The following is a 12,846-nucleotide window of genomic DNA, read 5'->3' as shown; positions in this document are numbered from 1 at the left end:
CGCCTCAAGATCAAGTTAAAATGCAGGAGCCACTATAAAGTGTCTATAATCAATACTTTTATAATAACAATGTATCAAATGACAATGTGAAAGGTGTGACACTTAAATTGTGGGAAATAGAATGTTTTCAGTGGACTTTGCTCAAAGTAGCAACATGTCTGACCCGCCGGAAACAAAACATTGTACGTACTCTGGTGAGGCGCTAAACTAGCGTAACAGGAAAACAACAGCAGCAAACAAGCTACGAACTCTCCCCGCAGACTTTAGCTGTTCCTACTGATTCAAACACACTCAAGCAATCACCACACAATCCACATTCCTCCAGACCATCATTCTTGCTTTGTAAAAGAAAACAGCCCAAACGGATTAAATGGTCCGGACAATAACTCCGCACATGACGGGATAATTCATAATTAACTGACAGATTCATGAGGCAGAAATTTGAACTCTTACTCCTCCGACTAAGCTCTGTTGGCTACTTTAAGTTTCGGTTCACAATAGTCATGTGCTCGCCCACCGACCAATCACAGCGCACGCTGCACCTCACTGCAGAGCTGCACCTGGAAACTGAGCTGCACTAATGCTGACGTAGTTGTAGGCCAGCTAGCAGCTCTGACACGTCAAAGAATACGCCCAACATGTCAAACTAAAGATCTGATGTTGGTCGGAAGACTAGAAAAGAGAAATACAAGTACAGTCACTGTACTTGTATTTCTTTTTGTATACTTTTTATTTATGTACCCTGAATATCAATGCAGAGTGTCAGTGAACAGATATAAAGCAGTAGTGTGTTCACGTGAACGGAGCAGCTTAGAAGTGAAAGTCATGGCGAGCGGAGGAGCGTCAGAAGCCGCGGCGTCATTTAAGTCGCAAGTTTGGGAACATTTTGTCTTCCCTGTAACTTATAATGACGGAGGGTGGTGGTGTGAGAGTCACACAGACAGGTGCTGTAGACACGCCCCCTCTGTGAGAGTCACACAGACAGGTGCTGTAGACACGCCCCCTCTGTCAGAGTCACACAGACAGGTGCTGTAGACACACCCCCTCTGTGAGAGTCACACAGACAGGTGCTGTAGACACGCCCCCTCTGTCAGAGTCACACAGACAGGTGCTGTAGACACGCCCCCTCTGTGAGAGTCCCATTGACAGTCACATTTTTATTTGTTATTTATTTTGTGTTGTTTCACATTGGACATCTTCAATATCTTTGTTTGTATGTAAGACTACAGCCCAAAAGTATTGTCTTTAAGTGTTCTTGAAGTTCTTTAATTAATAAATAGAAAGCAAAGTTATCTTTGTCTCCTCCCCTTTTCTTTGTTGATCCGAAAAATGATCCGAACCGTGAGGTTTGTGATCCGTTGCACCCCTATCATTCACCCATTCACATACTGATGGCTGGGGCTACCATGCAAGGTGCCACCGCCCATCAGACTATCTAACATTCACACACCACCGCCCATCAGACTGTCTAACATTCACACACCACCGCCCATCAGACTATCTAACATTCACACACCACCGCCCATCAGACTGTCTAACATTCACACACCACCGCCCATCAGACTGTCTAACATTCACACACCACCGCCCATCAGACTGTCTAACATTCACACACCACCGCCCATCAGACTGTCTAACATTCACACACCACCGCCCATCAGACTGTCTAACATTCACACACCACCGCCCATCAGACTGTCTAACATTCACACACCACCGCCCATCAAACTGTCTAACATTCACACACCACCGCCCATCAGACTGTCTAACATTCACACACCACCGCCCATCAAACTGTCTAACATTCACACACCACCGCCCATCAAACTGTCTAACATTCACACACCACCGCCCATCAGACTGTCTAACATTCACACACCACCGCCCATCAGACTGTCTAACATTCACACACCACCGCCCATCAAACTGTCTAACATTCACACACCACCGCCCATCAAACTGTCTAACATTCACACACCACCGCCCATCAGACTGTCTAACATTCACACACCACCGCCCATCAGACTGTCTAACATTCACACACCACCGCCCATCAGACTGTCTAACATTCGGAGCAATTTTGGGGTGAAGTGTCTCGCTCAAGGACACATCGACATGCGACTGGGATGGAAGCACCGATCCTCTGACTGAAGGACGACCCTGCTCTCCACTTAACCAGAGTCGTCCCCAAAAGAAGAGAAGAGAAGACAGAGAATGTTGGACTTCACGCGGTCATTTCCACTCCATCCACTTTGAGGTGATGGTATGTCAGTGTTTGTGTTGAGTTGGTGTGATGTGGGGCTCCCGTGAGCTGCCTGGTCACGTTCATACTGACCTCCCCCACCAGCATCTCATAGACGAGGACCCCCAGCCCCCACCAGTCCACACTGCGGGTGTAGGTGTTGTCCGTCAGAACCTCTGGGGCCAGAAACTCCGGTGTGCCGCAGAACGTTGTGGTGCGATCGCCGTGGCCCATACCTACACACAGCACAGCCTCACTACAGACTCATCACACACGCTCACTCACAGGCCAGCACAGAATCACGTCAACATGCTGGATGCTGGTATGACAGAAAACTACTTGGAAGCGATACAGCATAGTATCGCGATATTTTGCGTGGCGATATTGTATCGATACACGGATGCCAAGTATCGATCTTTTATTATATAAACTATTAAAAATAATAATAATTTACTAGAAAAATCAAATCAATTGCTTCTTCAGTCCACTAGATGGTGCTGAGTTATTTTCTGGTGAGGTCAGCAAAGGTCCCGGGTCAGCGTGATTGGTCGGAAGTTGGTCAAAACAAAGAGACATCTGACCTCACAACGGGGTTAAATCTGCCAATAGCAGCCGGCTCATGGGGAGAGTGCAGCGCATAACTGTCTCTCTGCCCTCCACGTCCACGCATCACAAGTTATACTGAGTTATATAACTCTAATATCCTACTTATACGAGTTATAGTTCATATACTGAGTCCACACGTTTGCATTCAGTTAAGTTGGACTATGTAGTAATACAAACAGTTCAGTTTGTCAGGGTCATGCAACATTTATGACATTGTTGGTCAGTCTGTCTGCTTGACAATCATATTCTGCTGCAATAAAAATGATTGAAGTGAGATGAACAGACTGAAAACTTGATCTTATTAATAAAACATGTTGACACAGTTTTCCTTTGGGGACATCATTTGAAGTTGAACAAAGTAATAAATCGCAATATAGGCCTTTGTTATCGCAATACTCAGAATATCGTAGTATCGCGATAATATCGTATTGTGACCGAAGTATCGTGATAATATCGTAGTATCGTGATAATATCGTATTGTGACCAAAGTATCGTGATAATACCGTAGTATCGTGGCCTAAGTATCGTGATAATATTGTAGGATCGTGATAATATCGTAGTATCGTGATAATATCGTAGTATCGTGACCTAAGTAGCGTGATAATACCGTAGTATCGTGATAATATCGTAGTATCGTGACCTAAGTATCGTGGTAATACCGTAGTATCGTGATAACATCGTAGTATCGTGACCTAAGTATCGTGATAATATCGTAGTATCGTGATAATACCGTAGTATTGTGACCTAAGTATCGTGATAATATCGTAGTATCGTGATAATATTGTAGGATCGTGATAATATCGTAGTATCGTGATAATATCGTAGTATCGTGACCTAAGTACCGCGATAATATCGTAGTATCGTGATAATATCGTAGTATCGTGACCTAAGTATCGTGATAATATCGTAGTATCGTGATAATATCGTAGTATCGTGGCCTAAGTATCGTGATAATATCGTAGTATCGTGACCTAAGTATCGTGACAATATTGTAGGATCGTGATAATATCGTAGTATCGCGATAATATCGTAGTATCGTGATAATATCGTAGTATCGTGACCTAAGTATCGTGATAATATCGTAGTATCGTGGCCTAAGTATCGTGATAATATCGTAGTATCATGACCTAAGTATCGTGATAATATCGTAGTATCGTGATAATATCGTAGTGTGACCTAAGTATCGTGATAATATTGTAGTATCATGATAATATCGTATTGTGACCTAATTATCGTGATAATATCGTATCGCGGGACCTCTGGTGATTCCCACCCCTAACAACTACTGAGATGAGTTCATGAGAGCCATCAAATGAATCTGTGTTCCTGTTCCAAGCCTGCACACACTGAATCCTGTCACACTTCTATAGCAACTATGAAATGATTGCCATGTGCTGGAGGTACAACGGCTACATCACTTTTATGAGTTTGACATTTACTGGAGCTTAACAATGACAGAATGATCTTACCTTCTTTGCACAAGCCAAAGTCTGCTATCCTGACAAAACCATCTGCATCCATCAGCAGATTATCCAGCTTCAGATCCCTGACAGACGGACACAAAGCAACATGCTCCTGACATGCAGCCAGGTATGAAGTAATACCGTTCTGAAAGCAGCTGAGGAGGACTCACCTGTAAACTATTTGGTTCTGGTGTAGAAACTCCAGGCCGAGCAGCACACAGGACGAATAAAAGCTGGAACCAGAGAGAGAGGGATGAAATAACAGCAACATCCTGGATTTCGGCTGCATGTCATGACTTCACGGAGTGATGTATGCTAACCGGGCCTGTTCCTCAGTGAAGATGCTGGTGTGAATGTGTGTCATGAGGTCTCCTCCGGGGGAGTAGGCCATCACAAAGCACACGTGGTCTGCAGTCTGGAAGCAGCCGTACAGGTTCACCAGGAAAGGATGCTGGGAGGTGTTGATCACTTCAAAGATCCTCTTTTCACACATGAGGCTGAACACAGACACACATGTAGAGAAATCAGCATAAACGATGTACGACACCCCTATTCAGGATATCCGTTATCATCACTTTATGCCAAAACACCTTCACTTGTGAAGAGATGGGTACGGAGGACAATGCTGGCTCTTTGGAACAATTGGGTATTTTTGTATTCTTTAAGTACAAGACAGACATTTGTTGCAGTTTGGTTTTATGTCATGAAATTAAATTTGCTTTTAATAGTTACCCATTAATCACATTATTCTCTGATGATGTCAGAGTTAACTTTCTTTATAGCTTGTAGGTTCAATTCTCAGACAACACAGCTCATAATAAAGCTTCTCATGGACTACAGAGAGCCCTCGCTTTCACGCCGACTATATGTTCCCCGTGATGAATTCACTTTCATACTTTAGTGACGTGAAACCAATGGCTGGCTGCAACATACGGTTAGAAAGCAAGCCAACAGCTTGGAAGGTAGTATTCAGCAGCAAGTCCTCCAGTGGCCTCAGTACTGTGGGGTAATAGACGCGGTGGTCCGGTATACATGGTAACAGATGCTGCATGGCTGACCTGCTCAATAGAGCCATGCTGCTGTTTCCAGCTCTCAAGGTGTGCTGTGGTTTAACAGCGGGACAGTTCACCACACACACTACATTGCAGCAGGCTCCTCCTCAGACAGACACAGTTGATGCCAGGTACCCAGGAGCACTGGGGAGCCAGGTAACCCAAGGAGCGCCCCACTAAGATGAAGCTGCTCTGTGATTCAGGCCCTGATGGAGAGAAGCATGCCTCAAGGCATCGCTTACCTGTCAACTTCATCACGTGTTACGATGTCTCCTTTCTTCAGGGCTTTGATGGCGTACAGTTTGTCTGACTTCTTACTCTCTGCTAGCAGCACCTTTGATCAGTTACAGGGTATGACAATTATTATCATGCTGTCATTAGTTCTGCTACTGACACTGCACAGGAGCAACAGGTTAGAGGAGATGCCTACCTTACCGAAGTGACCTCTCCCCAGAACTGAAATGCAGGTGAAGTCTTCCATCTGAAGTCCTTCACTCCTGCTGCACGACAGGACAAAAGTCAACTGAAGAATTCCTGATGAGTTCTCTGCACTCATCGCATGAATGAAAGAACGAATGAGTGTCACTACTACTACTGAGAGGAGCCTCCTGACTACACTGTGATGTTATAACTCACAGGAGTCACTACTACTACTGAGAGGAGCCTCCTGACTACACTGTTATGTTATAACCCACAGGAGTCACTACTACTACTGAGAGGAGCCTCCTGACTACACTGTGATGTTATAACTCACAGGAGTCACTACTACTACTGAGAGGAGCCTCCTCCTGACTACACTGTGATGTTATAACTCACAGGAGTCACTACTACTACTGAGAGGAGCCTCCTCCTGACTACACTGTGATGTTATAACTCACAGGAGTCACTACTACTACTGAGAGGAGCCTCCTGACTACACTGTGATGTTATAACTCACAGGAGTCACTACTACTACTGAGAGGAGCCTCCTGACTACACTGTGATGTTATAACTCACAGGAGTCACTACTGCTACTGAGAGGAGCCTCCTGACTACACTGTGATGTTATAACTCACAGGAGTCACTACTGCTACTGAGAGGAGCCTCCTGACTACACTGTGATGTTATAACTCACAGGAGTCACTACTACTACTGAGAGGAGCCTCCTGACTACACTGTGATGTTATAACCCACAGGAGTCACTACTACTACTGAGAGGAGCCTCCTGACTACACTGTTATGTTATAACCCACAGGAGTCACTACTGCTACTGAGAGGAGCCTCCTCCTGACTACACTGTGATGTTATAACTCACAGGAGTCACTACTACTACTGAGAGGAGCCTCCTGACTACACTGTTATGTTATAACCCACAGGAGTCACTACTACTACTGAGAGGAGCCTCCTGACTACACTGTTATGTTATAACCCACAGGAGTCACTACTGCTACTGAGAGGAGCCTCCTCCTGACTACACTGTGATGTTATAACTCACAGGAGTCACTACTACTACTGAGAGGAGCCTCCTGACTACACTGTGATGTTATAACTCACAGGAGTCACTACTACTACTGAGAGGAGCCTCCTGACTACACTGTGATGTTATAACTCACAGGAGTCACTACTACTACTGAGAGGAGCCTCCTGACTACACTGTGATGTTATAACCCACAGGAGTCACTACTACTACTGAGAGGAGCCTCCTGACTACACTGTTATGTTATAACCCACAGGAGTCACTACTGCTACTGAGAGGAGCCTCCTCCTGACTACACTGTGATGTTATAACTCACAGGAGTCACTACTACTACTGAGAGGAGCCTCCTGACTACACTGTGATGTTATAACTCACAGGAGTCACTACTACTACTGAGAGGAGCCTCCTGACTACACTGTTATGTTATAACCCACAGGAGTCACTACTACTACTGAGAGGAGCCTCCTGACTACACTGTTATGTTATAACCCACAGGAGTCACTACTGCTACTGAGAGGAGCCTCCTCCTGACTACACTGTGATGTTATAACTCACAGGAGTCACTACTACTACTGAGAGGAGCCTCCTGACTACACTGTGATGTTATAACTCACAGGAGTCACTACTACTACTGAGAGGAGCCTCCTGACTACACTGTGATGTTATAACTCACAGGAGTCACTACTACTACTGAGAGGCGCCTCCTGACTACACTGTTATGTTATAACCCACAGGAGTCACTACTGCTACTGAGAGGAGCCTCCTCCTGACTACACTGTGATGTTATAACTCACAGGAGTCACTACTACTACTGAGAGGAGCCTCCTGACTACACTGTGATGTTATAACTCACAGGAGTCACTACTACTACTGAGAGGAGCCTCCTGACTACACTGTGATGTTATAACTCACAGGAGTCACTACTACTACTGAGAGGAGCCTCCTGACTACACTGTGATGTTATAACTCACAGGAGTCACTACTACTACTGAGAGGAGCCTCCTGACTACACTGTGATGTTATAACTCACAGGAGTCACTACTACTACTGAGAGGAGCCTCCGGACTACACTGTGATGTTATAACTCACAGGAGTCACTACTACTACTGAGAGGAGCCTCCTGACTACACTGTGATGTTATAACTCACAGGAGTCACTACTACTACTGAGAGGAGCCTCCTGACTACACTGTTATGTTATAACCCACAGGAGTCACTACTGCTACTGAGAGGAGCCTCCTCCTGACTACACTGTGATGTTATAACTCACAGGAGTCACTACTACTACTGAGAGGAGCCTCCTGACTACACTGTGATGTTATAACTCACAGGAGTCACTACTACTACTGAGAGGAGCCTCCTGACTACACTGTGATGTTATAACTCACAGGAGTCACTACTGCTACTGAGAGGAGCCTCCTCCTGACTACACTGTGATGTTATAACTCACAGGAGTCACTACTACTACTGAGAGGAGCCTCCTGACTACACTGTGATGTTATAACTCACAGGAGTCACTACTACTACTGAGAGGAGCCTCCTGACTACACTGTGATGTTATAACTCACAGGAGTCACTACTGCTACTGAGAGGAGCCTCCTCCTGACTACACTGTGATGTTATAACTCACAGGAGTCACTACTACTACTGAGAGGAGCCTCCTGACTACACTGTGATGTTATAACTCACAGGAGTCACTACTACTACTGAGAGGAGCCTCCTGACTACACTGTGATGTTATAACTCACAGGAGTCACTACTACTACTGAGAGGAGCCTCCTGACTACACTGTGATGTTATAACTCACAGGAGTCACTACTGCTACTGAGAGGAGCCTCCTTCTGACTACACTGTGATGGAATATGATAGACATGTATGGAGACTGTTTACAGTGTACTTAGATATAAACTGTGAACTTTAGTCAGGGGAGGTAACTTTGTATATATTCAGGCTCCATCTCTCTCTCTCATCATCATCACACCCTGAAACTCAATGATAATTCCAAACAAAGGCACAAATTCCCCACGTTCCGACTCGGTGTGACTTACTGTGGAGGAGGATGAATTGAGGGATGTCTCTTGTGCTCACCAGGACACTGGTTTCACAGACAATAGAGATTAACTGACACATTTGATTGACTCAAACTAGAACACATGAAACAACAGAAAGGCTGGAACAAAAGCACTGCCCAGCTCATGACCTCAATCTCAATATTGTACAAAGATGTTCAGCCCTCGTTCTGCTGCTGTTGATCTTTGGCTGACTTTCTTACCGGCGGAGAGTCTTTGGTGCCCTTTCTTGTGCGATGGGGAGATCTGCCAGGTTGTTCTTCATTAAAGTGTAGACTCACCACAGCAGCTTCTCTAAAAACAAGAGCAAGAGCTCCTTCACTATTGTGTTGTGCTGGTGGTAGTATTGTTGACTACCTTCAGCGATGTACCTTGATTTTATAAACTTCTTTGAGCAAAATCTCCACTACACTCAGGTTACTGTCTCTAAACTGCTTCTACGTTGCCGAATATAAAACCATGAGTCTGCCTCCTTACCAAACCACAAGTACAAAATAACAAACAAAGGCACTCAAATCCTTTGTTTTTCTGCAGTTAGGCTTCTTCCTACAGCTGGCACCTCCTAAAACACATGTGGAATACTCATCTGTTTTCACTCCGACAACCATTATTATGCTATCAATTAATTATGTCATAGCCGCTTTCAAATTTTTGTTTCAATGCTTTCATTTTGTGTACAGTCTAAAGTGATTGAGTTGTTCTACGTCACTCATTCATACATAGAGATTTATATTTGTACCAATTAAAAACTTGCATTTCAAAAGGATTTAAGATGTACAGTCAGCAGGACGGTGTGTGTGGGACTGAGTCTACATAAAGCACAGTGTGTGTGTTGATGGTGATGAAGGAAGATGTCACCAGAGCAACAGTGAGGCTCGTTGTGTGTTTTAATGGAGCTCTGTGGACAGAGGAAGAAGAGACGTCCACACACTCTACTTGTTAGCAGACTGTTGCTTTGGGTCTGCTCATTAGATTTTGGTGACAATTAAAAATATAGAATATCACTGCAGTTATCCTTAAATCTTGCTCATTTTTATAACCTCACATATTCTTATCATACAACCACCGTATCTTACTTCTCATAACTCTGAATGCAGGTCAGTGATAATGTGGCTGTCAGCCCTCCATTCTCAGATATAATGAGTGGTGGAAAGTTACGCAAAGAAGTGAATAGCTCTCTTTTGTAACAGCTCTTTCATAGATGTGACAGAGATGTTTTTGGGTCACGGTATCTAGACACCACAGAACCGTACCGTGCTGGAGAAGTGCTGGAGGACGGGGGGGCAGTGTTAGGGATTGCTAATGGAGGGCTCATGGGCTCCAAGGAGCTGCAGGGAGGCAGGATGCTCATCATCAAACGGCCCCATGTGGCAAAGTTCATGTTCATCTGGGCAGCACGCAGGAAGTCCTTCCCTGTGAGGAGAAAAGTACATAAAATGATAATTAAACAGAGAGTAATATGATTATAAGATAAGCAATGTAAATACATGATGGAAACGCAATCATAGGCACATAAAGAGAGACGTTTTAACCTGCATTGCTCCCACAGAAGGCTGTTTAGTGATTGCTTTGATATGGCTGGTAAAAGTGAGATTCTATTACAACACAAAGATCTATGGCTTCGTCTTTGGGTTTTTTAGAGACCAAGATTGGAGTTGTTTATCAATACAATAACAGTCATCTTCTCTTTGTTGCCATACACCATAACCTCCGTTTTGTCCTTATTTTGTTGCAGAAGCTTTTGGCTCACCAGATTATTTATCTGCTCTAAACAATGATGCACTGGGCTGAAGTCGCCAGGTAGGCCAGATATATCAAAGTATCATCTGCAGAACTTTGATAATCAATGTTGTTCTGTAGAATTCAGAAGGCAGTATGTAGAGATTAAACAGAAGAGGTCTGAGAACTGTTCTCTGGGGGATTCCGTATGTCACAGACAATAGGATCGGTAACTGCCAAAGTAGCTCCGGTGTCCTAAACAAGACCTGAGGCAATTAAACACTGCTCAGGAAAAGGCTTTCCCTATTTCCCAACATGTCTAGCACTCTTCTCAGATCTACAGTGTCAATACAACACAGAGTAAAACCAGACCTGAATTAGTATTCAGCCCAATCATTCAACACTTTCAGAAGAGCCGTTTCAGTACTGTGGCAAGGTCGGGAGTCTGGTTGTAATTTGTCAAAGTGACCACATGAGTTCAAGATATTGCTGAGTTGATAAGACTTGTCTCAATGATCTCAGCTATGAAATTAAGCTCTGAGACCGGTCAATAGTTGTTGACATCAGTATCCAGAGTTCTGTTTTGGGGAGGTTGTAAACTTGTCAACCAGGGCAAAAAGAGTGCGGGTGTTATACAATGGTGCAGGGATGATGTATTTTTGTAGGCCAACAGGAAGTCAGCATTGCACTGGTTACCTGGACAAAAAGCCAATAGGCTTGTGCCATTGAATTACTGCAGAAAGCACCTGCGCAGCAGTTTAGTTTAAATAGAGACCATCTGCACTGAAAACATGTCCACCTTCTCAGAAGAGATTCAAACTGTTGATTTAGTGCGCGCCATTGGTGTTGCGTGCACACGAGAACCAGGTGTTGAGGCTGAGCGGTCGACTGAAACGCCCCATTAAGGAGTGTAGCTGGCCCCGAGATGTAAACTCTTCTATGGAACTGTTCGAGGACGTGGAACAAAAGACTCATTTTAACAGTTCAGACTGTTTTTTCTTAATGTCATTTGTACCAACATGTATGACAGTCGCGTCAACCTCAGGGTGGGATGTTATTTGTCAGTTGAGGAAAAATAAATAAAAAGTATGAGTATGAGCTCTGTGGACTCTCACATGACAATCTAAGGTGAAATCAACAAAGTGTGAAAGTCATCAATGGACATTAAAATAGGCAAAAACCACAATCTTCAAAAAGGTAAAATGATGCTCGTTGGAAACTCTGAGGTGTAAACTGATCATCCAAGTTACAACGTGCATGTCAATTTCTATCATTTATTTTTTGAATATTTGGCTGAGATCACTTTATGATGATGAAGTTGATTGGTTGTTGGTTAGTATGATGTCACCTCGTCTCCTGGACCAAAATCACATTTCTGTAGTTGTGTGTGGCTGAATGTTCTACTTGTCATTATGACAACAGTAAATTAAACCAAACGTGTCAGAAAGAAGTCTGAGAACTAACACTGATTAATAAACAAATGCATCTGAAGAAAGAACTGATGCAATGCAGTATGGGTACAGGGGTTACCTTTTTCTTTAGGGAAGATTCTCCTCTGCCTCTGGAGTTTGGAGCGCCGCTCAATGACAGGATTGATAAATGTCACCTGGAAATGAACAGAGCAGCTGATTATGACTCATGTATTCGACTGATGCAGCATTAGTAATGATGTCATAGTAAAGACATCTGAACGGATTGGGATAATTGTAACCACAACTCATTAATTCCCTGCTGATAATAAATAAATAGAAAACAAAATGATGAAAAACATCATGACACTGATTTGAACTTTTCATTTTTATGGTGAAACAATAATAATAAGCTTGAATTCATTTGAAAAATGACATCAACCCTGGAAGGAGAAAGGCAGGTCTAATATGTGGGTAGCAACCTATGGGCGGTAATATTAAAGGGAAGGGCTATTATGTATCGCGGTTTGACATATTTTTGTTTTGAGGTTTGATATATTTAAATCCAGACATTCAAGTTTTAGAAGAAGTACGCATGTTTTAGTGTCAAAATGCCATTTTCCCTTCCAAAACACGGTTTCCCACGCAACCTGACGTAGGCTTCTGCGTAATGACGTAGCTACATGCGTCCTTGTCCTTAGTCAGTGTATTACCTACAGTAACTTTGATGGCGGTCAGCACCCCCCACTTTGAAGTAGTAGCGGCAAGCAATGTGCTGCTGAGTGGACGCCACATTAGTTTGGATCAGAAAGTCACAAACTACCACAAACA

The 12,846-nt window shown here is 43.8% G+C and overlaps 1 protein-coding gene across 1 annotated transcript in view; it reads right to left on the bottom strand.

The window, feature by feature from the left end:
* The window catches only part of pkn3 (protein kinase N3), a 39,538-nt gene that overhangs the window by 1,514 nt on the left and 25,178 nt on the right, over positions 1-12,846 (bottom strand). The window contains exons 9-18 of the mRNA XM_079289464.1: positions 12,137-12,212; positions 10,141-10,300; positions 9,091-9,181; positions 8,867-8,913; positions 5,794-5,863; positions 5,606-5,697; positions 4,632-4,808; positions 4,482-4,544; positions 4,318-4,394; positions 2,336-2,478 (exon numbers count right to left, since the gene is read on the bottom strand). Of these exons, the coding sequence (XP_079145590.1) occupies positions 2,336-2,478; positions 4,318-4,394; positions 4,482-4,544; positions 4,632-4,808; positions 5,606-5,697; positions 5,794-5,863; positions 8,867-8,913; positions 9,091-9,181; positions 10,141-10,300; positions 12,137-12,212 (996 nt within the window). The remainder of the gene's footprint in view (positions 1-2,335; positions 2,479-4,317; positions 4,395-4,481; positions 4,545-4,631; positions 4,809-5,605; positions 5,698-5,793; positions 5,864-8,866; positions 8,914-9,090; positions 9,182-10,140; positions 10,301-12,136; positions 12,213-12,846) is intronic.

Source organism: Melanostigma gelatinosum (genome assembly GCF_949748355.1).
Source record: "Melanostigma gelatinosum genome assembly, chromosome: 18".
NCBI classification, from domain to species: domain Eukaryota; kingdom Metazoa; phylum Chordata; class Actinopteri; order Perciformes; family Zoarcidae; genus Melanostigma; species Melanostigma gelatinosum.
The sequence above is the reverse complement of the archived record's forward strand: the minus strand, read 5'-3'. Positions and strand labels throughout refer to the sequence as shown.